The sequence below is a fragment of the Lagopus muta genome, chromosome 6, assembly GCF_023343835.1.
Source record: "Lagopus muta isolate bLagMut1 chromosome 6, bLagMut1 primary, whole genome shotgun sequence".
In the NCBI taxonomy this organism is placed as follows: domain Eukaryota; kingdom Metazoa; phylum Chordata; class Aves; order Galliformes; family Phasianidae; genus Lagopus; species Lagopus muta.
Window position 1 is genome coordinate 52,829,435 of NC_064438.1, and position 26,943 is coordinate 52,856,377.

Sequence of the window (26,943 nt, forward strand, 5' to 3'; positions counted from 1 at the left end):
CTTTCCTTGGGGGTCGGTTGAGACTCTTTGAGTGTGTGTGACTGAGACGCGCTGTCAGTGCGAAGCGAGTGCTGAGTCCCGACCTGCGGTTCCGCTGTCCCGCGAGGGGCACGGCCAGGGACGGACGAAGCGGCTGTGTTGGTGAAAGGAAGAGTCTCGGGAGGGAACTGTTGGTGTGCGGTACCCTGTGCACTTGACGAAGTGCCAGCAGTACACCCCTATTAATCCGAGATAGGAGTATAGTACTCCTGAGGGATTGGGCCCAAAATCCGAGAATCAGAGTGTGGTAACCTGTGAGCTGGGGAGTTCACAGTAGCATTCTGGAGGGATGGGTAATAGGAGTTCCCGAGAGCAGGGGAAAAAGGTCCCCGGAATGGTGCCTAGAGAGAGCCAGCCCCTTGGGAGAAGTGTTTCAAAATTGGAAAATAATCCCAAAACTAGGAAAAGAACAGGGAAAAGATGTTTAAATACTGTACAGTAGAGAACCACTACAGGGAAAATCATTTTTTTTTGACCAAAATAGGAGTCTGACGAAAATTGGGCCTATCAGACTTTGTATTTATATGTCAACAGTAAGACTCCTTTTTCTGAAACAGAATTGGCTTAGGTCGCTTAATGAGTGCAAGGAGTAAAGAAATGTTCCTCGCGAGGAGTCCAAGTTCAAAGGAAATGGGAAAGAGAAGCAGAAAGATCATAAATGGGATCCCTTAGGTAACTTCCCCCCCCTTTAATTTCTAAAGCAGTGCAATTTTTAAAGCAGCGGTGACCTCTCCAGAGGAGGAGAGTGGGTGCTGCTGATCTGTGCAGGGTCCTGGAGAGAGGATGCGCTCTCAATTACTGAGGGAGTTGGAGTAATGCGAATGGGACCTGGATAGTTTTCCTTTCTCTAACACTAACCTTACTAATACTTCACTTTGTCCTCTTAAGGCAGTCTTAGGTCAAAGGGAAAAAAGGTGCGGTAATGCCTGCTGTTTTTACTAGAAGAGAAGTTAGGAGTTGCAAGAAAAATTCCTTAACTGAGGATCCTATAAGTGTAGCAGAACAATTAGATCAATTTCTAGGGCCTAATTTGTACTCATGGATGGAAATGATGTTTATCATTGATATGTTGTTTATTGGAGAAGGAGGTTGGCAGCTACGCAAGTGTGAGAAATGAATACAGAGGGAAGGTTGAGCTCTGGAGGAAGGCAGAGAGAGAGGAAGGATCCTGAGGATAAATTGTACTGATTATTGTCACTGTCTTTATGATTGTTAAATGTTTATGTCCTGAAGGTGTTGTGTTATGTTATGTTGTGTACGAGGCTGTTATGGAACAAGGGGTGTCTAAAGTGATATGAGAAGACCCCCTGGGTTGTATTTTGGCTCACTGGAGAAACATTGTTGGTGAGCCAGGGGGAATATTGAATAAGAAACCAGGAACGTAAATGGAGTAATGGGACCAGTTGTATAATTGAGTGCCCGAATCATGAGACCAAGTGCTGGGTGTTTGTGGAAGTTGAGGAATTGTGTTGTTTGATTTGTGGATTTTGAAGGCACTGGGAGAAACTGTCTTAATGGTATGTGGAAATGCAATTGTTAATGGTATGTGGAATTGCAGTTTCAATGGTATGTGGAAATTATGTGGAAATGCAGTTTTTAATGGTATGCGGAAATGCAACTTTTAATAGCATGTGGAAATTGTGTGGAAATGCAGTTTTTAACGGGATGTGGAAATTATGTGGAAATGCAATTTTAATGGTATGTAGAAATGCAGTTGTTAACGGTATATGGAAATTATGTGGAAATGCAGCTTTTAGTGGTATGTGAAAATGCAGTTTTAATGGTATATGAAAATGCAGAAATGCAGTTTTTAATGGGATGTGGAAATTGTGTGGAAATGCAACTTTTAATGGTATGTGGAAATTGTGTGGAAACGCAACTTTTAATGGTATGTGGAAATTATGTGGAAATGCAGTTTTAATGGTATGTGGAAACGCAGTTTTAATGGTATATGGAAATGCAGAAATGCAACTTTTAATGGTATGAGGAAATTATGTGGAAATGCAGTTTTTAATGGTATGCGGAATTGCAATTGTTAATGGTATGTGGAATTGCAGTTGAGGGTACAAATAGTGGAATTGTGGAAAAACAAACAAACAAACAAAGAATGGCAAAAAGGTTAAGGAAAACAGTGAGTTTGGGATATTAGAGTTGGGCCGGCACGAGAACACATCCCCGCACACCCCCCCCCTGCGGCTTGTAAGAACAACTTGGAGTGGGAGAAAGAGCTGGGGGCCGGAGCCTCCCGCTGTGATGTGAAGGGTGCAGTGCTTGTGAATGGGGATGGGACGGGACATTGGAAGTGAGAATAGCCGGCATCTGCAGAGCTGGGGAAACCCAGTATCAGTGTGAGCACTGGAAGCCTGGGGAGAGAAGGGAGTGAAACTGAAATACAATGTTAGTAATGGCTGTGATGATGAGAGTTTGGGAAGTGAAAAGGGCTTGGGAAAACAAACTGAGGAATGCAAAGTTGAGCAAGGTTAACAGGGATGTCCTTACCTAGAGGAAGAGGTAAGGGGAGCCTGGAAGGACTCAGGGAGAGTTCCACCCTGCCAGGACTGAAAGTAGCAGGGGAAGCAGGCTGAAGAGGTTTATTTTCTGGTACCTCTGGGTGCGTCTTACTGTTACCCGTAGATTATTTTTGTAATAGTTGTAGCAGCTACTGGCAAGAGAAGTTTACTTTTTTTTTGGACCAATTAAATACAGGCTAGGAGAACAAGTAGGAATATATAAATTCTTGTACATGCCAGGTTCTCCAAAACGATTATTTGGGCATGACATGTTAGAATAGTTGAATGTAGAGATTAAATTCAGTAGAGACGATTGGACCTACTTGTCAAGCAAGAGCAATGGACTGAAAATTTTAAGTCTGGCTTTAACACAAACTGGGAAAAGCAATGTTGTACTGCCAGAAGTTACGTAAATCCTACATTGGGTATACACAGGATTGCGGGCATCAGGGATGCCTGGCAGAGCCAAAAATGCAGCCCAATGAAAGTTAAGTTAAAGATGGGAGCCAGCCCAACCAGGGTAAAGCAATGCCCTCTGAGGATACAAGATTGTAGGAGGATAAAAGAAATAAAAATAACTTTTTGGATTTTGGATTACTAATTGGATAGAAATCCAAATACAACACCCAATCTTGCAAATGAAAAATTGGATGGCAAGAGCCATAGTTTGGTACAAGGTTTGAGGGCAATTAATAGAAAAGTTGAATATATACAACTCATGGTGTATATCTTTATTAACCAAGCTAAGGAATAAGCAGGTGGGGTTTACCGTTCTGGACTTGAAGTACACCTTTTTCTGCCTGGTTTTGCCAAACAAAGTCTAAAATTATTTGCCTTTGAATAGGAAAACTCAAATATGGAGAAAAAAAAAAAAAATAAATTAAAAGTAATAATAATAATAATTCAGTTAACCTGCACAGTGATACCCAGGGTTGTGAGAACAGCCCAGTGATTTTTGAGAACTGGTCAACTCGTGAGCCTGAGATTTGGGTTCACCATCTCACAGTGGAACTTTACTGCAGTTCGTGGATGCTACAGTAACAAAGGACTGTGTGCAATAGACTGTGAGCTTGCTGAATTTCTTGATTTAAATGGCTATCAAGTTTCTCAACAGAAAGAACAACTGATCAAAGAGAAGGAAGCAACTTGCTGAACACCCAGAACACCAACGCAGAGCTGCCTCCAAGCCAGCAGTGTGTGACTGCATGGAGACTGTCTGTGCAAGTTGGTCAGAGCTACAGGAGGAACCGTTGGACGATGCTGAGGAGTCCTGGATTCATCGACGGAAGCAGTTTTGTGAAGACAAGGAAACCGTAAGGCAGGACATGCAGTAACTGCTACTGACAAGGTAATTGAAGCAAAATCATTACCTGTGGGGACTTCCACTCAGAAGGCTGAAATAATTGCCTTGACAAGAACCTTAAATATATGGATGGATGCTAAATATGCTTTTGGGGTGGTACCCACTCGTGGTACCATCTGGAAAGAGCAAGGATTGTTTACACACAAGGAAAACAAATTCAGCATGATGTAAATCTACCAAAGAACATCATGGCTGTTATACATTGTAAAGGACATCAGAAGAGTGACACTGTACAGGAAACTGGAAATATGATGATGGATCAGGTGGCAAAACAGGCAGCTGAAGGAAAAGAAATTGGTGAACGGCTTTAATTCCAGACGGTAAACTTGAAATATCTGAACCTTAGTCAGAACCTATAAGGTACTCTAGAAAGGATAGGAATCTAATTAATGAACGGAAGAGAGCAAGCTGACAGATGGGTGCATACCCAGATGGACACACTGTTGTGCCCGTTAGTATTGTATAGAATTTGGTTCTAAGGGAACATAATAAAACATGGGGGGTACAGACACCAGAAAGTAACTGTACAATCCTAGTACCAGGAACAGGGTACAAGTGGGGCATGTTGGAAAGGGAACCTTCCAGGACAACAATTGGAAATTGATTTTTTTTTAACTGCCAGGAAAAATGAGGGTTTTGATATATGCTAGTTCTAACCAATACCCTTTCAGGGTGACCAGAAGCATTCCCTTGCAGGACCAATAGAGCCAAGAAAGTAACCAAGGTACTTTTGCAGGAGATTATTCCAAGGTTTGGGTGTCCTGCAACAATACCCTTCAACCAGGGAACTCATTTTATTGCAGAGATTGTCCAAGAGGTCAGCAAGCATTGGGAATAAATTGGCAATTGCACACAGCACACAGACCACAGGCGAGTGGTCAGGGGGAAAAGATGAACTGTCTAATTAAATCACAGGTTGTAAAACTGGGACAGGAAGCTGGACTATCCTGATCACAGTTGTTGCCTCTGGCTCTCCTTAGTACCAGAACAAAACCTAGAGCCAAAGAGGGGTTAAGTCCTTTCAAAATACTGTACAGAAGGCCTTATGTTGTACAAAAGGGAATTTCTACCCAAGTAGGGAGCGAAATACTAACTGAGCATGTGATAAGTCTGCAGGAATAGCTTTGAGAAAAGGAGAAACTGGTTCTAGGAACTAGAGCCCAAGGCCTTGATGTGGCTCGATAATATGTATGTAACAAATCTCTTTTAAGATTCGCCCCTGGAACCAAGGTGGGTAGGTCTGTTCCAGGCGCTGCTAACATCCCACACAACAGTGAAAGCATTGTGGATACATCATACTAGAGTTAAGAAGGTCCCTCGAACACAATGAGAACTGAAATCAGCTGGACCCTTAAAATTGTGAATCTAAGGACAGAAATGTGGGCTCTTGTAACTGTTAGAAATGTTGATTTGATGAGTGCAGCATTTGATGTAAATACTTATGTATCTCTTGTGGCAAACACTATTACATATCAATATTGTTTGGTATGTGGGTAAGCTAAGGATTTAAACTTTTTTTCTTCTTGTTGTTCCTGATGATTTTAAGGCAAGAAATCAAACTGTTGCAGGGTTTGAGTCACTGTCCTGGTGGGTGATGATCAACAAAAATGTAGATTGGGTTAACTACATCTGTTATAATCAATGGAGATTTACAAATTATACAAGGAGTGCAATAAAGAGAATTGCAGGACAGTTATATGCCACAAGTAGGGTGGCCTGAGAAAATAGGATCTCCTAAGATATGATAAAGGAATGTATATGTAACACTGGGTACCCGTTGTTGCACCTTCATCCCAATAACACAGCTCTGGATGACATAATAATGAAGGCATTGCAAGGGCTTGGTGCCACCCTTGGCAATGAAGTGGTAGAAAAAAAATCAGGAATAGATACTTCTGTCACTGGATGGTTGGAGTTCTGGTTTGGTAAATGGAAAGGGGTGACTGTATCCACATTTACTTCGTTGATAGTAGCAGCAGGAGCCTTGATGGCCACTGGTCGCTGTGTTATCCCCTTTGTGAGGGGACTAGTAGAGTGATTGATAGAGAGAGCACTACTGAAGCAAGCACTAATGGAGCTATTACATTTGGATAAAATTATGGTATTAGAGGAGATGGGAGATAAAGAAAGTGAAGACGAGGGCGATGTCTATAAAAGTGAACCTTAAAAAAGAATTGCAGAAATCAACAATGTATAAAAAAGAAAAAGGGGGGAATTGTGGGAATCAAGTGTTGTTTCTGCATTAGAATTGTATAATATTATTTTTATTTTATGATCTCCGCTATCATAGTTCCCAGGAACACACTGTATATATGTGTATATATGTACATTTTGTCATACACACTGCAAGAATATCCTGCACGAGAGCAAACCAGAGGACAAGCCATGGCATGCTGGAGGAAGCGCCTGACATTGGGAAGGCCTGACATCATCCCCCAGTGCTCTTTGTTTAACGATGATGACTTTAAAGAAAATCACCATATCAATAGGACCAGGAGAGCACCGAGACATCTTGGAGACAACAGGATGACTACTGACTGGCACCAGATAACAAGTAAATAACAAATGTAAACCTTCTGATAAGATTGTGAACCTGGAGTACCCAGCCATTGGGGAAACAGGGGAGGGGGAAGGCAAGGGGGAGAAAACAGGGTATAAAGGCTGTCATGTTGTGTCCATAGGCGCGCTCCTACTTGTGGGACGCCCGCCATTGCAATCGCGAATAAAACCTGCTTTTATCAGAGATACCGTCCTGACAAAATTACTTGGTTTATTTCCAACATCAGCAAACACATACCCACACCTTAAGTACACAAGTCCAAGCAATCTCCAAATAAAACCCATAAGATGCCCATAAGTCACTAAGACACTTTAGAAGTTTCATTCAAACTTTTTCCCCCCAAAATTTTCAAGTCCACTGTGTATTTCTTCACTCTCCTCTTTACACAGCAGTCCCATAGGATACAGGGCAATAATAGACAATGAGACATGGAAACTCCATTTTAAACTCCCTGCTAAAAAGCAAACCTCCTTTCCACATACAGTCTTCCACAGATGCTTGGCAAAGGATGACAAATTTACAGTGGTAAAACTCTGTATAAGAGCTGAATAGGTTGTCCCCAAACCTATAGCTCTGCTACAGTGGCCAAAACTCTTTGTTTCTCCTTCCTGTCTGCTTGGCTTAACCCAGGGCTGGATAACTCACAGTCCTACACTCACCTTCCCACTTCCCAACATGGATGCAGAAAATTACTCCAGTCTGAGCATCCAAAGTAAAAAATCTTCCAAGTGAGCAGGAAGAAGAATGAGAAAGAGAAATGAAGCAGCAAGGAAAACTAAACCCTGGTACACAGCTCAGGTTAACTCTACAGCAAAAGACAAGCTGAAGGATACAATTATTAAAACACAACTTTGAGATGAGTAGATGAAAGGATTTACTGATTGCATCAATCTAGCAGCTTCGCATGCAAGTCCCAGGTGTGTGCTCCTTCACCAGTGAAGACTTGATAGTGGGGAAGAAGTCCTGGTGCTAGGCTCAATGTGCTCTGTCAGCTGGGATTTTGGCAAAAAGGGCCTGACTGCAGCTCTGTCTCCTCACTGGAGGCTGCTTGGACTCAGCGAGAACAGACCAGCAGTGCCTACCTTGGGTACATCTACCCTTAAATCAGTGCCCCAAAAGGTTTGATACTTTCTAAGCGGAACCAGACCTCTCAGACTGGAAGAGCAGCTGTTGGTGCCAGTTTGTTAAATAATGCAAACAGCAAAAGTGCTGGGACAGATTAAGTACCCAGAGGCTGCAACTCTTGCCATACAGCTGCAAAACTCCAGGATGACTGATAGCAAGTGAAACCAACTCTATCTTACAATGATATAAGCTCCAGATCAGAAATGCCAGAGGCAAGAAGAAAGAGAAATGGAAGCAGATGCAACTCAACAGCACTGTTCCCAGGGGATGGCCGCAGCTGGCCCAGCCAGAAGCAGCCCCGGGGCTGATGAGCCCCATCTCAGGGGAATCACACAGCCTCCTGCCAATCCTAAATCAAGCCTCTCTCCCGCCACATTGCAAACCACGTGGCCAGAGCTCTACTGCTACCAAGAAGCAGGTTCAAGGTATTTATAAGCAATTGCATCTGGCCAATCTATTCCAAGTCTCTTAATAAGCTTTGGTAAAAAAGGTTGTTTTCAATCTTATCTCAGAAATAGAGCTTTCTAGGCACGATTTAGCTACTGTCTCCAGTTGACATTGACTTGCCTCTGACACTCTTTTGAGCTCACAGCCTCATCCTAGAAATTCTTCATGCTGAAGCAACAAAAATGCATCTGCTGGGTGGCAGCACCTCACCTGTGCTGCACATCCTGTAGGGAAGGCAGTACCACTACAGCTACTAACACAGTCAGGCCTGAACTCATGAGAAGTCCATAAAAGCAGTGCAGGGCAAGGAGTGTCAGAAACCCAATGCTAGAGTGGGTGCTGTGGGGCACCTGTCTGAGGGAGCTACTTCTGAGATGAGGCTCTGAAATAGTCTAGATGAAGCTGAGTCAGTAAGAAAGATGCAGCAGTGGTTTATGGCCTACAAACAAGAGGAAATGCAAACAAATGTGAAATGTATTGTAGTTTACAACGCAGTACAGTTCTCATAAGGGACAGTCAGCTGAAAGGGTCTCAGATCTGGCATTTATTTTTAATCCAGCCTTCTCAGTGCAGGAGAAGCAATCCCATCAGGATCTATTTCTCTCTATCCACTTCGAAGCAGGGCTATGGCATGCTTTTACACCAAGCAGCCACAACTGCTCACACATTATATTGCTGCCATTTTCTGTAATTAGGCACTAGCTCATTTCCCCTTCAGCTACACATGAAAGGTAACATGCACGAACACACAAGTGGTGTTGCCAGTGCTGAATTGTCTTGTCAAGAAACCACTTGCTAGACAGCCACCTAGTGTTCACTATCGCTGAATGACAGTTAAGAAGAAAGCCAGAGATGCGAAGGTCAGAGAGAAAATTAAGTAAAAAAAAAACAAATAAAAAGCAGTCTCTGTATTTTGGCAGATACATTACAGAATAATTCGGGTCTTCATGAAGATAAAAAAAAAAAACAATCATATTGACAAATTAACAACTTTTTTGTTAGTAGCATGAACATTTATTCAAGCTTTCAAACATAAATTGGCAATTGGATGTGGCTGCTCCTCAAAGAGCCTTTCCTCCCAAGACCCCTCCCGTGCTGCTGGCTCTTACACAAACAAACTCCCACTGCAAACACAAGTCCAGGGTCCACACAGGTTAAGGACAGCATGTGACTTTAAGCATACAATGAAAAAGCCAGTTCCAAAGATTAAAGAAGCGGTGAGCCTTTCTTTCACGAGACTGCAGAACTGAGCCGAATTTAAATTTATGCAGTGAATTTCCCAGAATAGCAAAGACAGACCACCTTCCTCCAGTTCTGCTCGAAGCACAGAGAGAGAAGCAGAGCTCTCATGCCAGGATCTCCCCAGGCAGACTCCACCACACCTGCTGCATTCTTTACATGTCACAGCTTGGGTGGCTGCGGTGTGAGCATATGTGGCACCAAATTTAGGATAAAAAAATCAGGCTGTACTTCCATTCCTTCTGTGGACTGTAGGTGATACTGCTGAACACATGACCAAGCCAATACCTCCCTCAGAGACAATGATGAGACAAGAGAAGCCTGACACCAAGAGAGAAAGGTTTGGCTTCACTGCCCAGATTATAGATTCCCCAAAGGTTTCAGAAGTGTGAATCACAAGTGCTCTTGCTGCAGCCCTCCAGAATTGGCTGCAGAAGGCTAACAAGCCTCCCCAGATCCTAAGCCACTTTGGCCAGAGCTATAGCCATTTTTCATTGCAGCCTACAGTGCTGCCACTGCTCAACTTTGCCCCCATGATAAAACAAATGGCTTTGTTTGAGGGAAGATGCAATTTAGACAACAGAGCTGCACTCAATTCACACATCTCCTGCCCTCACCTCACACTCAAGTTCAGTGTAATACATCCAATATCCTCCACAGACTGTCCAAATAGAAGAGTTTGTTTCTACTGGAAGAAGCTGCCTTACACAAAGTATTAACTTGAGCACCAAAGTCCTACACAAATCACAATGCCTGCTGTTCTGTATGCTCTTCCTTCTGTGCATGATAAAAATCACACCTGCTATCATCACATATATTGACTAATTTCCTTTGTGTCTCTTCTGAACCTTCCAACACTTTCTAGACATTAACTAGCTTGATCTCCTACGTAAGTTATCTTTAATCACAGGGATAAGGAAGCTCCATCTCTGTTTTTTTCCCCTCTTCAACTGATTCACAAAAATAAGAGTGTCACTATTTACCTGTTTGCTTTTTTTTTTTTTTGCTTTTGTTATTATTTTTGTTTAAATAAATGACATAACTCTGAATTAGTTATTTTCTTCACCTTTCTTTGGGGAAGAGGTGGCTGATAGCAGGAGAAGAAAGTTCATAGTACTTAGGAGTTTCTGACTTAAAACACATACATAAACTCAGAATTAACTAGCTGGAACACTGCTTCATTGATTCACCTTATTTGTTAATATTTGACTGAATTACAAGCAAAGTTTTCTCAATTAAAGCCCAGAATAATAGAAAAACCCTACAGGATTGTAACTGAAAAGACTTTGCAGATGACGTACTGAGAAACATACCCTTACTATGGCAGACAAATTCAGTTGGATATTCCTAGAAAGAGCACACGCCTATCACTTGCTTATTTCTTTTACTGATAGATTCATGGCCTGACAGTGGGCTCTGGATGTTGAGAATCCTTTGGCTCAGCACTTCTCCAGAGGGCCTGGAAAAAGAGACATAACTGCAGGTGGACAGTCCATTTCCTCACATCTTCATCAAACACTCCACTAGAGAAAAAACAAAATACGTGAGACCTGCAGACTATGCTATGGTCTAGCTATGTTGGGCATAAATAGAGGAGATGTAAAGGAAATGAAGAACACTGGTACAGATGCAATAATTTTTTTTCCTATTTTGTGCTGTTTTCAGGTCAAGAGTCAATGCATGCTGAAAGCCAGGCTTCAACCATGAACCTCAGAGCTGTACTGGAAACAAAAGTAATCCTTTCTCCCATATGTATCTACTAAAATCTTGCTCTCTTTTAGGCATTTGAACATCATTCATTTATTAAAACAACTGCTAACGTAATACTGAAAGCAAACAGAAATAAAAGAGTCACCACTATAAATAAAAAATAAAAAATAATTTTTAAAAAAGCAAGAAAATTAGAACCAAGAATATTAGAAGATGAAAGCTCAGAATACCACCTTTTCCTCAAACTATCACCTTTCCAGAATTCCATTCAGTCTAAATTTTCATTAATGTGTAGCTTGAAGGAACCTATGTCAGCTTCCATGCCAGATAAAGGAAGTCTGAAGCGGGCAGATAACTAGGTACTATGAGCACCACACACAGGGCATGCAGAGCACAATGCTCTAAAGACTGACAAAAGTGTAAGTCTAACAACGTGCACAGGACTGACAGACTGAAAGCCCCAAGTAATCATCCTGACAAGTGGCCCAAAAATTACTGGGTAAAACATATTCCAGCAGGCTTTCGTTGTGGACGTTTAGATTCAAGACACGTGAAGACACATACTTTTGAGAAGTGCAGCACTACCAGCTGGAAGTAGATGTTCCATACACAGCAACACCTAAGATGAGCCCCAGCAAGTTCCCAGAGATTACTTTAGATCATTTCAGATTTACATTTTCTGTCCAAATACTGGACAAATACTGGAACAGGTCACCCACTAGAACAGGCTGCCCAAAGAGGTTGTGGATGCCCCATTCCTGGAAGCATTCAAGGCAGGCTCTGGGCAGCCTGGTCTGGTGGTTGGAAACTGCCGACAGCAATGGGGTTGAAACAAGATGATCTTCAAGGTTCTTTTCAACGCAGGCCATTCTATGATTCCATGAAATTCCCTGGTTACGGAGAGGTTCGTAGAATCATTAAGGTTGGAAAAGACCTCTCAGATCATCTAGCCCAACCCCAAACCATCCCCATTTACCATGTTCTCTCATCTCCGTAGTTCTTGAACACCTCCAGAGACAGCAACTCCATCTCCCTGGCAGCTTGTTCCAGTGCATCACCACTCTGTGTGAACAAATTTTTCCTAAAATCCAAGCTGTGCACACCAAACCTACCTCACCACACACCACTAGCACTGAGTATCGCACAAGTGTCACCCGAAGCCAAACACTGCATTTTTCTTCTGTACATACAGCAGTGCACTCACACATATAGAGTGTGTACGTATAGCAGTGTACTGCAGAGTAGCAACTGGAAAAGTAAGCAAGGCTACACAGCACAAGGCTCAGTTGAGTGAAAGCTGAAAGCAGAAGGAAGTCTGACAAATCTTTCCAACAGTTTTGACAAGATACACGCCAACACTCATCCCCATGTTATCCGATGCATAGATTAACTTCAATAGCTTTAAAAAGAAGCAATCGATCTCTCAAAACGGAGACCACCCCTAAGCTGCCAACTCGGGCCCAGAAACCATTCTGAGAGCACAGACAAGAGGCAGCGGTTCCACCTTATCGCATCAGCCTGGGCGCTTAGCACAGAGATGCCGAACAACCACGAGCAGTGTTCCAGGGCTGATGCTGGACGGGGCCAACAAGAAGCAGACCCCCAGGCTGAGCTCTTGCGACAACGCTTTCAGTTTTTCTGAAAGGTAAACCTCCCCATCCCCCCGCCGGCAGCGAGGAGGGTACATACGCGGAGACGACTTTGCCGCTAAGGACCTCTGCGGGGGCCATGGCGAGGGCGGGAGCAGGCAGCCAAACGCGGCGGTTCTCCGGGGCGCTCTGCAGGACACGCCGTCCCCTCCACAACCCAATCCTACAGCCCACGTGGGCCCTAAACTTTCAGTAGCAGCCACCACCGCGCAAGCGCTGCCCCACCCCGGCGGGCTGCTGCGCTGTGCGTGTCCCTCCCCTGCGTTTTTCGGCGCCCTAAGGCTGAGGGGAGCGGGTTGAGGCGTTGTGAGATGGCCGCCCTTACTGCAGCGCGTTCCCTGGCTCTGCACACAGGGGGTCTGGGCGTAGGGAAGGGAAAGCCGCCGCTGTGGCGGGCTTTGTGCGCTGCTGGGGGAGCACGCAGATTGCTAGTCACGTATTTAATAGAATTGCAAGTCAGCATACGGATAACTTCAGTATGTTATGGCCTGGGGTTGCAGGTAGCTACTATGGGACTCTTCAGGCTTTGCTAAGAGTAGAGGGTTTTTACTCAGCAGTCTTTATCTCTCGGAGAGATATCCTTTAAGCAAGCAACGGTGCTGAGGCTGAGGAAGGCATTTCCTTGTGCACTGATCTGCGCAGTTCTCCATTTTATATAACCAGTGTTTTTTGTTAATCCACGGGTGAATGTAAGCTGAGAGAATCAGCTTTCAGTGCTCTTCTCATGGGGACAGGAAGATCAGTTGGATGCCATACCGTGAGACTGCCTTGCTTGTAATGCCAGGGCCCTGAGGAGCTGCACAAGGTTTGTCCTATTGGCGTGTAGCACATGGGACATGATTCAAGAAAATGGAGCTCCATCAAAAGAGGGGTGGCCAGCAGGGACAGGGAGGTGATTGTCCCCCTCTACTCTGCTCTTGTGAGACCCCATCTGGAGTACTGTGTCCAAGTGTGGAGCCCCCAGCACCAAAAAGACAGGGAGCTGTTGGAGAGGGTCCAGAGGAGAGCCACAAAGGTGGTCAGGGGACTGGAGCACCTCCCCTATGAAGACAGGCTGAAGGGTGACCTCACTGCAGCATTTCAATACCTAAAGGGAGTCTACAGAGGGGAGGGGAATCAACTCTTTGAAAGGGTAGATAACTGCAGGACAAGGGGAAATGGTTTCAAGTTGAGGGAGGGAAGATTCAGGTAGGATGATGTCAGGGGGAAGTTCTTTATAGAGAGAGTAGTGAGGTGCTGGAGCAGCTGCCCAGAGAGGTTGTGGATGCCCTGTCCCTGGAGGTGTTCAAGGCCAGGTTGGATGGGGCCCTGGGCAGCCTGGTCTGGTATTAAATGGGGAGGTTGGTGGCCCTGCATGTGGCAGGGGGTTGGAGATTCATGATCATTGAGGTCCCTTCCAACCCTGGCCATTCTGTGAAAACAGCAATCAGGGCCAGGGAACTGACAAATCATAGTTGGTGATGGGATGGAGCAGTAGTATGTTCCCATCCTACTGTAAGGCTTTATTCCTGTTACTGTTTTGGGACACATCTGCCACATGTGGTGCCAGTGCAGCAAAGAAACGGCATGGCCACTGCAGGTTCACAGAGTGTGGAAAACAGGGATTTGATGCTAGTGCAGCAACAGTCCCAGTGAGAATTTAGGACTAAAAAAACCTGTTTGAAGTGCATTTTTGAAAATAAAGCTGCTGTTCTAAGGGGTTTGCTGAGAAAGCATTCAGTCCTGCTACACCATTGCATCATGCTTCTCAATGCTATAATCAGATCAAGAATGGATTTGGGGACCTGTCTGATTTTGAGAAAAGTGGAATACAGACGTGGCAGCTTCTGTCTAGCACACCAAACTATGAGGATGGAAGGATGGAATATACAGATCCTTTTGCTTTAGAAGCTTCAGAACCTCCCGGTTTGCTTCTCTGGAGTTCTGGGATGGTAATATATACCATATATTGCTAAAACTTCTCTGAGGATAAGTCTTTCGCATGTGTTTTCTTTTGTAGAGTATGGTGGGGTAATGACTTCTGCTTTTTTTTTTCTGCTTATTTATTTATTTATTATTGAGGGGAAAGCTGGTTACTTCAAGGGGTGAAACCAGCTGAAGTTAAAAACTTTTCAGTTGTAGGAATAGAGGTCAGAAATTCCTCTTTAAAACTGACTTGGAAAAAAGGGAAAACTGTATTTGGGGGTTTTTATTATGCTAAATAATAAAAAAAAACCAACTAGAAATAACTTTTGTTGTTGTTGTTGTCTTTCTGTAGCTATTCCTTGTATTTCCTGGAATGTTCCAATAGACAGTTGCAGTATTATATGATCAAAACTGAGATAATACAATTAACTGAAGGAAGGGATTTTTCTCAGCTGCTTAAAATTCTGTGCCCTGTTTGTTTCTTCTGTTGCTTTTATCTGAAGCCTGAATGAACTCTTGGGGAAGAAAAAAAAACTGTTCAGAAAAATGTGCAAAAGACTCTTTCAGTTAAGGATAGCACAGGCTCGTAAAAACAGCTTTTGCTAAAAAAGATCTGACACTGAAGATGATAGTGTATAAATATCAGCAGGAAAAGAAAGCCCACTGATGTAAAAATATTCCAGTGACCTTGTTTGCAGAGTGAGCAAAAAAGCTCGTGCCGTCAGAAGCTGTAGATTCCAGCCCAGAATTGCAAACTTGCATGGTTTGCATGTGTCTTTACTTCCTCTACTTTTCCTAATGGCCCTGCTCCTGAAAAAAGACGTCTCACAATGACACGTAAAACTTTGAAAATGACCTGGAGAGTAAAAGTAATACCAAACAAACAACTCTTTATCGTCTCATTTTGTTTGAGCCAGATTCTGTTTTCATGGGAAGGAACAGACTCGTGAATTTTAAGTATTTATGACAGAAAATCAGACTAGCTAATCTCCTTTTATCATAGCAGAAAAATCTTTTTTATTTCTAACTTGTTCCATGCAGCAGTCAAGTACCAAAACTGAGATTGTCACTCAGAAGCTGTGTGTCATACATTTATGTAAGAACTTGTTCTTTAACATTTAATCTTAATTGTCATCTTGAAGTTGAAATACTGAAAATGGGATGGGAAAGGAACAGAAAAGGGGTTATATGATGAGAAATGGCTAAACAAACCTTTTCAGTTCTTGTTAGAGCTATATCCAGCCCTGAAATGAAGGAGAAAATGTAGAGCTGCTGTTGTAAAGGAAATCTTGGAGAAATACAGTGGCAAAGGAGACAAATGTGAAAATAGGTAGAGTTGAGAGCAACAATCAGTGTTTTATGCTTTCAATACAATTATTTTGACCATGCTTATGCAAAGCAATAAGGAAAAAAAATTAATGCTGTGATAAGGACAGCTCTGAGAATGATAAGCACAGTCTTTTAGCGAAGAAGGCTTATTTTCTGTTACTGTTTGGATGAAGGTAAAAACAGTTACTTGAAGCCACAGAGAGATCTCTGCTCTTGAATGCAACTCCAGAGGAGTTGTTCTTCCTCACTCACTTCCTTGCCAAATGTTCCTGAGTTTGATTTGGTAATTGGCACATTTGGACTGTTTACTCTTGTATCCACCCCCTCTTACCTAACATGTCAAAAGTCATAGAGGTTGCTCTTTAAAAAAAGCCACGAAGGCTGCAAAATGTGTGCCAGAAAGACTTTCAGTGTTACTGGTGGGTTAAGAGCATGCTTCTGCTTGCTTCTGCTTGCACAGGGACCCAGAAGTTGGAATTTGTTAGCGAAACTGACCCTACATCAGCAAACTAAGGAATAATGTTAGTCATTGCTTCACCCACTGGTTAAGATAGGATATCACCTTCAGAAAAGGGAGAAATGAAGGCATAGATGAACTTAACGCATTTTCCTTTCCTGAGCAAAGCAGGGTTGGACAAATAATTGATGTTCCTGTAGAATGTAACTTCTTTCCTGTGATGGAAAACACAATTTAGTAATGGGGGAGTGGTGGCATTTAAATATATGCTATTAGTCAACTCTACCTTTGATCAGATGACAGAACTTTGACATAGGAGGCTTCTGATTGACCTCAGCATACGTGAGGTCCCTCATAGCTAAGCTGTGTTAATGTAATGCTAGAAATAATGATCTACTATTTGTTTCATCATGAAGTGTTTCCTAAGCGTAGTTAGCCCCTTATCTATTTAGCTATCTCATGTGCTCCATCCATCTTAGGTACATCACAGAAATTGCAGCTTGGTGAAGCAGCCAGCTGTTGAACTGTCACTGCAGAAATGTCTGCCCTGGGTTGAAATGTTATTTGCTGTCTGGTGTTCAGGGTTTCTTGTTCAGTGCCTGAACTAGCACAACACAGTTTAGAGCCCTCCTCGTCAGCTTCAGTACGAAGGTAGCCAAGTTAATTAAATTGCTTCCAAGGGTAATTTTAGCAACAATTAACTGATTTTTTATTAAGCAGTCAAAGGGTTCTTTCACTGTTGATTTTTTTCTGGTAGGTTGGTCAAGCTGGTTGAGTTTAACAGAGTGGTAATGACAAACAGATCTCTGCTGTGCTCTTCTAACCCATCTCAAGCTTGCCAGCTACTTGCCTCCCATGCAGGAGTTTTGTATCAGCCAAAACTAGTTTGTCACTCTAAAGACAGCAACAACCAGGTCAAACTACCTCTAAACTTCCACTTGCATTCCTGTGCCACTGACTCATGTACACGACTGATACACAGTTGAGTGCATTTGTCACAGGCTCCTTTCTGTTGGCTTCTTCTCTTGTTGCTCCTTTAGCTGATTTTCTTTAGATGCGTCACTTTACCTTCAAACAGAAATCTTCCAACACTTCCAGTTGACCTCTTAGGAATCCTGCAGAAGAAAAATGCTTCATTAGCAGCTTGAAGAATTTTGTGTCATATCTGATTCCACTGAGAACAATGTTGGAGTGCTTGATAACGTGGGCCCTGGGTTGGCCTGACTGATGTTAAGAGACAATTCAGAGCAAAGAAACCATTTCCTAAGTAGTCCTCTCACATAATAACCATTCCTAATACTTCTGCAGCAATGCAATAAACAGCAACCTAATTCACTATCCCAGCCTGTTTGTGAATAATGCAATATCACATTTTCCAGACAAGACAGATGAGAAAGAAGGATTGTCTAAAGCAAAATATGAACACAAGCAGTGGAGCTGTGATTAACTAGATTGAAATTTCTAACTCTACCTTATTGTCTTTGGCTAATAATTTATAGTTAATGGCTTGTGGCAACATGGGATCTTCCCTCCTTTATGTCAACTCTTAAATTTCACTAGGCACCTCTAAAAATATACTTGCATTATTTTCTATGGAAATTATTGCTATACTGGCTCTGCCTTTCTGATGGTGTAAGGATTTGTGGCTGCCACAATGATACTTGTAGAGGTAGGCAGGGGGTGAGAGGTAATTTTCAGGACTGCAAGTGGGGGGACATCCAAAAGACAATCTTTCCATTGCAGTTTAATCCACACAGTGTCCCAGATAATTCTTCCAGCCCAAGCAAGGGCATCCCTGGTAGAGCAAGGCAGCATAGCTAGTTTTATGTCATCTCTTCATGAACCGTCACAGGGTGCTCTCTCAACCAAGCGATTTCTCCTTTTGCAGTGTCCTACAGAGACAGGAGGGGGCTGAATGTATCCTGAAAGATCTATAGCAGAGGAAGTCCCAAGGTGGCATGAAACCAGATTTCCCATAGATCATAGTTTCAATAGACGGGGTATTCAGAGGTAAACACAGAGAAATTAAGAATGCTTTGAACTTGAGTAACACAGTCATTGTGTGTTTCTGAATAATCACTTTGAAAAATTGAACTGTATTTGATGTTGATGTATGCCCATACCTCATAATATGATAAACAGGCACAAGAAGTTGTACTTTCAATATGCTGATTTTACTACAAGCCCTTCTTTCTATGGAATTGCCTCTAGACTGCAAGACTATACTAGGTCAGACAAAAGGTTGTCCTGGCTTGGGGTCTGATGGTGGACAAGTGCAAATTTGTAATGAAGATTATAGGAACAGGGCAAACAGATGATATTCATGGTCTCCAGCCATTTACAGCTGAAAGAATTTCTGAGACAAGCAGGGTAATGGAAATAGGGGAGAAATAGGGTGAAGTTAGAGACAAACAGTGGTTTGACCAATGCCTTCAATTCTGAGAAGTTCATGACAGGCATAAATAATTTCCTTATATACAATATATAGAAAGTCTCAATTTTTTCCTCTTAACACAAAGATCTTTGTGTGCTACCTCTTTTGCATAAGTACCTCTCAGCCTGGTGAGTCTTGGTTAGATTTTATGGAAACGGGATAGATAAGGTACTTGTCTACACGCGCTGTGTTTGGTAATATTTCTTGTACCTCTGGCACAGTGATGTATTTATGCACTGTGCTGTTTGTTATCTCCCTGTTGGGGTTGTTCGTAACTAAACTTTATTTCTTAGCATCAAATTAAAAGTATTTGATTTCTCTCCCACTGCCCGTGTTTAATTGTGCTACTGAAATTGGAAAGAGCAGAAAATTGAAGAGGGAGTGAGTCTAACAACTGCTCTGGGACAGCAGGCTATAGATACTGTTAGTATGATTACAGGCACACGTCAATGAAGCAAAAAGATTTTCCTTTACATAATGGTCACCTAAGATGTGTATTTGGGTATGAACTTTAACTTCTTGTGAACAGAACCTGAAAGAAGTTAAAAGGTGATGAGTGCACAGAATATTCAAGTATCTCATTCTTTTCCACTTTGAAATGTATCAAAGTAGGAGAGCTCACTATTAGCTTGTTCCATGCTCATTTACAATATTAAGAGCAGTAGAAAAACCCTCTTCTGGAATTGTCTCAACATAAGCCTGTATATATATGTGAGCATGTATCTCCCAGTTTATTTGCCTTATACTTCAAACCTTTATATAGAAAAACTTTGACAGCTTCCCGTGGGATTGATCCCATTTTTGCCCTTTGATTTGCCTATGAGCTGTGTGATTTGTATTTTAAAAGAAGAATTGCTCAGTTTATAAACAAGGCAGATCCTGGCAGAGGTTTGAGAGACACATCGCTTATATTTGCCCTGAAGCTATGGAGTCTGTCCATTCTTGCATGCTCAAGTCTATTGCTCTGTACTTTCTCTGAGCTTTCCAATTTACAAACCAGCTTGAAATCTCGTTAGAAAGTCTGTGCTATGAAATGAGCCTTCCTTTCCTGCTATATCTAAGAGCCTGAAATAATCCAGCAGGACAGTCCAGTGCTATGTCCTGTGGCCTGTGTCAGCTGTAACAGGCAAAAAGCACATTAAGGACTCGTCTAGTCCCCTTCAGCCACTGTCTTGGAGCTAACCATTTTGACATCTCTAGCCTGTGCACCCCACTGCAGCTGCTGAGGTTGCACATGGAATAGTTTTGCTTTGGAGCCCTGCTGCTTTTCAGAGCTAACCATGAGCCTGTGGCTAGACTCTGGGCCTAGGACAGAGTCAGTGGCTGATGCTTGCATGGGCTATGGGAAAATTGATGGCATGTAGACTTGGTGTAGAGCAAGAATATGATGAGCTCAATAGGGGAAAGCCTGCTGTGATACCTCCTTATGGCCTTCATGCCTGAAGAAGAAAATTAATTATACTTCTAAGAGGAAACGTGTTGAGCTGTAATGTTACTGGTATCTTTTATGCCTACTGTGGAAGTGTAGGACCAGCAAGTGTATTCTGAAGGAGACTGTTCACATTAGTTGTACAGGATCAGCGAAGAAAATATTACAACAGTGACTCAGTAAGACAGTCAACAGATTTGGCCTCAAGGCCATTTCTATATTGCAACGTTGACACTAGTATAGGCATTGACTTTGTGGGCCTACGTGGTGAGGTGTCAGCACAGTTAAGCAGTTTGGTCTGAGCAGCTGCCTCAGTAATACCGTTGAGGAATGGGTCTTAGTGCCCTTTTCCTTTAAGGATTCAGTGGCGTTCTTGGAGCTTTGTGAAAAGATTTGATGATGACAACAAAGCATTTTTCCCTTTGTGAACAATTTTTGATTTCCAGTTCCTCATATTTCCTATGATTTTCATAAGTTATAGGGTGATGGAACTTCTATGACACAGGAAGTCTATGTGTCTTCCAGAGGAATGCTGAGGAGCTGCTTTCCTGTCTGTCCTGGGATCTGTAGAGGGGTGCCTTGACATTTTAAATAGGAACATTTTCACACAGAACTGCCTAGCAATTTGAATTTTCTTTGAAACGTCTGATTTTGAGACAGCACATGTGGTGTCCTTCACTCAGGAAGGTGCCCTCCACTCAGGCACAGCTATCATGAGTGCTCATGACAGAGAAGCATTACGGCTTCACATGAAAGATGATTTCTAAAGCCTGAAGAGTTGTCTTAAATTGTGCTCACTAGCAGGGAAATAGAGCTGACAGACAGACAAATAACTGAATTTCTTTTTCAAAAAGACTATGATAGTTCTGTAGAATTCATATAGTCCATATTCAAGTGTCAGCTATTCCAAAGAGGAGAGGGATTCAGATATTACTAGCTTGGCAGAGAGGAGGAACAATTGTTTGTGTAGGTTCACTGCCTCACTTTATGCTTTAAATTTGGATGCTGGCTGCAGCTGTTATCTAGTGTTGGTGATCAAAAGCCTCAGCTCTGTACACCACACATAGATGACAATGACAGCATGAATGCATGCAGACTTCCTCCAGGAACTGGGAGAATACTGAAGGAAACAGTCTATGAAAACTCAGCAAGTGGCAATTCTTGGTATACTTTCAGGTGACAGTGACACTGTGCCTTCCTAAGCAGATACAAAACTAAACTCTTGATGATATATAAAAATGAACCTGTCCCCAAATATGCTCCTTATCATGTTTTTCTTTAAATGAGAGGACATTTCATGTTTGAAATACTCAGATTAATGACAGGTTTACAGCAATTTGATTTGAAATGTGCTTTCTAGGTAATGTCAGGTATAGTGGAGATGCACAAAGCATGCTGAAATTTAGGACTCTAAAGAGAAGAGAATTGCATTAGCACAGCCTTATTCTAAGGGAAAAAGCTACCGTACCAGAGAGCTATATTCAGACTCAATTGACAATGACTAGATAGCCCTAAAATGACTTTGAATTCAAAGGCTCAGACCTTGAGGATGGAGAGTTGCTCCACCCATTGCTCTGCCTGTGTCCTCAGGGCAGTTCTTTTCCCCATCTCAACCAGCTTCCCAGTTGTCACTGCAGTATTGTCCAGTGTGCTACTTTCTGTGGAGGTATACAGGTCTGCAGAAGGAGGAAGAGTATCCCAAAATGAGTCAGATGGGATGGAGATAGTTATGGTTTTGTTTGTGTAGGAATACATTTTTTGGTTTGGAAAAGTACATTTTAGTATATTTTTGGCTAAGCAATACTTGGCTGGATCCAAATGCTCTTGAAATCAGTGAGTTTTATTCTGTTGGTCCAGGAACATTTATTAGAAAATGTGGGTGTAATTCAGGTGTCCATGCCTACTTGATACTTTCTAAGAAACACAGGGTGTCCTTAACACTATGTATGAAGGGATGGCTGTTATTAGGAATTTGATTGCACTGTAGTTCCTTCAGAAAAAAATCTATTTCCTGAAGCTTCAGTTGAGAACATCTGAAACATTTATGTCATAATGTAACAATGTTTCCTGATCTTATTTTAGCAGGCTTTGCTAATACCTTCTTCTGAGCCCTGGACTCTGGGTCGAGTTGTTCTCTATGCTGATGTGACAATAGTTGAGACTGAAAGGGACTTCTTGAGAATCAGAGCAGTAGAATAATTTAGGTTGGAAAAGACATGAACTGTACAGCAAGGAGGGAGGGTAACACCAACCCCACCTGATTACTTTTTGGTTTAGAATTTACTGAAGACTTTGTATACATGCTAAGTAGCCAGTGAGAGCTAACATTTACAATGGAAGGAAGAAATATTTTCCTGAACATACAAGCAAAAATACCCCTCATTACAGGGCTGAAGTCACAAAATTAGTAGATTTCAAATGTTTCTTTACAGCAGAATTAAGAATCATAGAATCATAGAGTCACCAAGGTTGGAAAAGACCTAAAAGATCATCCAGTCCAACCGTTCATCTATTCCCAATAGCTCCCACTAAACCATGTCCCTCAACGCAACATCCAGTCTTTCCTTGAACACCCCCAGGCTCGGTGACTCCACCACCTCCCTGGGCAGTCCATTCCAGTGCCTGACCACCCTTTCTGAAAAGTAATACTTCCTCATGTCCAGCCTGAATCTCCCCTGCCGTAGCTTGAAACCATTCCCCCTGGTCCTATCACTAATGACACGAGAGAAGAGGCCGACCCCCAGCTCACTACAACCTCCCTTCAGGAAGTTATAGAGAGCAATGAGGTCTCCCCTGAGCCTCCTTTACTCCAGGCTTAACATTCCCAGCTCCTTCAGCCTCTCCTCATATGGCCTGTGTTCCAGACCCCTCACCAGCTTTGTTGCCCTCCTCTGAACACGTTCCAGGGCCTCAATATCTTTCTTGCAGTGAGGGGCCCAGCGGCCTCACTAGTGCTGAATATAGGGGAACAATCACCTCTCTGCTCCTGCTTGCAACACTGTTTCTGATGCAAGCCAGGATGCCATTGGCCTTCTTGGCCACCTGGGCACACTGTCGGCTCATGTTCAGCCGAGCATCAATCAATACCCCCAGGTCCATTTCCTCTACGCAGTCCTCCAGCCACACCACCCCAAGCCTGTAGAGTCGCCTGGGGTTGTTGTAGCTGAAGTGAAGAACACAGCAAACAGAAGGTTGCATGATACCAAGGGTCCATACTGAAACCCATACTGCCATTCAGACTGGATCTGAACAAGATAATGTTTTTTTCTTTTGGTGTCACAGTGCAAGTGGCATCCCACATAGAGTCCTGGTGTAGAGCTGATCCTGCTGTGGTACTGCGATGGCATGCACTGTGAAATCTCAGCCCACCAAAGACAGTGGGATTCTTGCCATTTGTTCTACAACTGCGTCAATGACTTCTGTTATCACAGGTGATGCAATACCTCTGCCACAGTGATACAAACGTCACAATGTAGGTGCTTGACCCTGTGACATAAAAGCAAACAAACAGTAACAGAAGAAGCCAGCCAAGGCAAATAAAGAGCTATAGAAAAATAAATTACTGAGGGTTTTTTTGAGAGAAGAGAATGTCAGTTCTTCTTAATTAGCTTTGAAGAAGTATTTTAAACTTTTCTTAAGTAGTGAGAAGTATTTTGACTATAGCAGAAGTCCAAAAGAAATGCTTCTCAACCTTCAAGGGTAGAGATCAGTGCTTCTTTCCCCAGTGGTGTAGAAATATGAATTATACAAAGAACTGTTAAAACATTATTCTGAAGTATAGATTGGGTTATCAGTCAGCTATGTCCACAGGCATGCTGTTCCTTATGAGCTGAGCCCACTGAAAGGCCAGTCAAAATCAATCATTTCTGACCTGTTTTTAGACTTAATGAATGTGTCCCACTCTGTAGACCAGATACAGTAGACAATCCATCCAGTAATGGTGAAGAAGAGAGCAAGATGAAAATCTGCACAGAATAGAAGGGATGTTTTAAGCTGCATGTAATGCATGTCATAAGCTCATTCTCTCAGTGTTTTTCTACGAAGTCCTCACCCTCTCATGACAAACAGCAGCAAAAGCACGCACTGAACCTGCTCACATAGTAGCAGAGTTCCCAGTGAAGCACGTGCTTCTCTGAACTTCAGGCACAGAGCTACCTAAGCCAGACAGCATTTTGCCTGAGGCCTTCACAGCAGCACAAATCTTCTCATGCTCCCTGTTCTAGATGGAAGGAGTCCATCTAGAAAAGGAAAGCAGTGTGAATTCTCCTGTATCATCTTCTTCCCTGACTTTTCAAGATTTTATTGACAGTGTCATGCCCTGCAAGGGGCAGTTTAGGAAAAAAGTCTATCTTGTAAAAATCTAGATATCCCGTGGATTTGTTGGACAGTCCTCTGTACCAGCCAAAGAAAAGGGGAAACTTATTAGGTGTAAATCAATGGGCCTATAAGTTAAATACAGACACAACCCTCAAGTTTGTTTTATTAGTATTTATGGTTTCATTAACCATCTGTGTATTCTGCTATTTGTACTAGTATCAAAAGCATTCCTGGAATAAATCTAGTAAAATCCTATATTATAAGGCAAAGCTGCTTCTTGCACCTGGTGCAAGATGAGAAGACTCAGAAGAGTGATTTTCTGGCTCTGTGACCTGCCTTTGGTTTTGGAACAGAGTACATGCATTTCCATCTGTATATCTGAGCGATGCATTTTCACTACAGCATGTAGTAAATATACTCCTGTATACTCTGTATGCTTTTAGCTCGTGCGTCCCGCATCTGAAACACAGAATACAAACCGTGCAGTTAAAGCTGTTGCCTTCACATTTGACGCTAAGGGGAGCTCTTGTAACAGAAGATAATGACCTGTGTCTTCTCCGGCTGCTGCACAATGTAAAGCAGGTATTAACATGAGGCTCTCCTTCTGGCCTTATTTTGCAAAAGCTAAGTGTGTTTGTCTCATTTAGTAAAAAGAAAACCTTTTCTAGGCAGGCAGCTAAAGTACACACAGCTAGTGAAATAATTGAATGTAAGTGCATGCTATTGAGTTCCTGCTTATCCACTGAAGACAAAAGCTTCATTTTTGTCTTTCTAATCTTTAGGTTTCAGCCTACAAATTAGTCTAGTCCCTTTTACCCTTTGCTTTGTACAAAGTCTAAAATGCAGAGTGTATACTTCATCTGAAAGTAAGAATCTCTGTTATAAAACAAACAGTATCTTACGTATTCCCAGTTATTTTTAACAAAAGAAACAAGATGCTAATATTTTATTCATTCTCTTCTATTTTCTTACAAGAAAGGATAAAGAAAAAAGGAAAGTTAAGACTAGCATAGATATTTTTTGGTTACATAGTTGTGGCCAGCATGCAGCAAAGTCTTTTTTGCTCCCTAAAGGAGGGTGAGCCAGGAGCCAAGGGTGACCACAGTCAGGGCAGTGCCTTCACTGATAGGTGACCATGTCCCATCCCATCTGATTATAGTGAGCAGAGCTGGATGCTGTTACACATTCTGTTGTTACCACATGCTGTTACCACAGTCCCAGACCATGCAAGTGATGAACAAGATCCACAGCTCAAATAGGGATTCCAGCCAGGAGTAAGTGGAGACAGGGCCATAGACTACATCAGTCCAAAATACATTTAGGGGACAGGCAGATACAGTTGGGAGGCAAATCTACAATTTACATTCATGAGGTAATGCAGGAAACCTGTGGCATAGCTCCAAGATCCATCCAAGAGGCAGAGCTGGAGATAGAACTGGTGATAGATTTGCATATAACATAGCCCGGGCAATATCCTTGCTCAAGATTGTTCTGGTCAGGACCTAGTGCTCTGACAGCCTCCCTGCCCAGCAAGTGTATCCTCACACCTCACAAACAGGGGCTCAGAAGGGATTTACTGCAAAGTGAGCTAATTGCTGGGGTTTTCATAGGGCTGTTTCAGTGGCCACAGATCCAGGACATGGAGAGGGAACTGCAGAAGGGACATGGCATGGGTGACTTGCAGATTGGTCAGGTTTGAGACAGGGACATGGCACAGCCTACTTGGAAATTCACCTTGAGTATGGTGTTCAGTTTTGGGCCCCTCACCGCAAGAAAGACATTGAGGCCCTGGAGCACGTTCAAAGATGACCAACAAAGCTGGTGAGGGGTTTGGAGCACAGGCCTTATGAGAAGCGGCTGAAGGAGCTGGGATTGTTCAATCTGGGGAAGAGGAGGCTCAGGTGAGATCTTATTGCTCTCTAGAACTACCTGAAGGGAGGTTGTAGTGAACTGGGGTTGGCCTCTTTTCTTGTGTACAGTGATAGGACTGCAGGGAATGGTTTCAAGCTACGGCAGGGGAGATTTAGGCTGGACGTTAGGAAATACTACTTCCTAAAAGAGTGGTCAGGCACTGGAATGGACTGCCCAAGGAGGTGGTGGAGTCACTGATCCTGGGGGTGTTCAAAGAGCGTTTGGATGTTGTATTAAGGGATATGGTTTAGTGAGTACTATTGGTAATGGGTGGATGATTGGACTGGATGATGCTGTAGGTCTTTTCCAACCTTGGTGATTCTGTGATTCTGTCATTCTGTGATTCTGTGAAATGGGAGATGGGTGCTAAAGGCCACCCCTGATGAGACCACACAGGGCTGAGGGAACAGATACAGGCTGTTCTTGAGGTGCTTTGGAGGCCACACAGGCTTGGGGAGCATTTACTCAGCTATGCTGGGAGCTCAGAGTCCAGGACCAAACCTGAACCTCAGGGGATGG

General features: G+C 42.8%; 2 protein-coding genes across 3 annotated transcripts in view; one reads left to right on the top strand and one right to left on the bottom strand.

Moving 5' to 3' along the window:
* Window positions 1–12,851, bottom strand: part of MTHFD1 (methylenetetrahydrofolate dehydrogenase, cyclohydrolase and formyltetrahydrofolate synthetase 1) — a 45,773-nt gene extending 32,922 nt beyond the window's left edge. The window contains exon 1 of the mRNA XM_048948677.1: window positions 12,683–12,851. Coding sequence (XP_048804634.1) covers window positions 12,683–12,723 — 41 coding nt within the window. The 5' untranslated portion in view covers window positions 12,724–12,851. The remainder of the gene's footprint in view (window positions 1–12,682) is intronic.
* Window positions 12,852–13,982: 1,131 nt separating this feature from the next.
* WDR89 (WD repeat domain 89) overlaps window positions 13,983–26,943 on the top strand; it is a 320,794-nt gene continuing 307,833 nt past the window's right edge. For both annotated transcript variants that reach the window (XM_048948697.1, XM_048948696.1), the window contains exon 1: window positions 13,983–14,031. The gene's annotated coding sequence lies outside the window, so the exon portion shown is untranslated. The remainder of the gene's footprint in view (window positions 14,032–26,943) is intronic.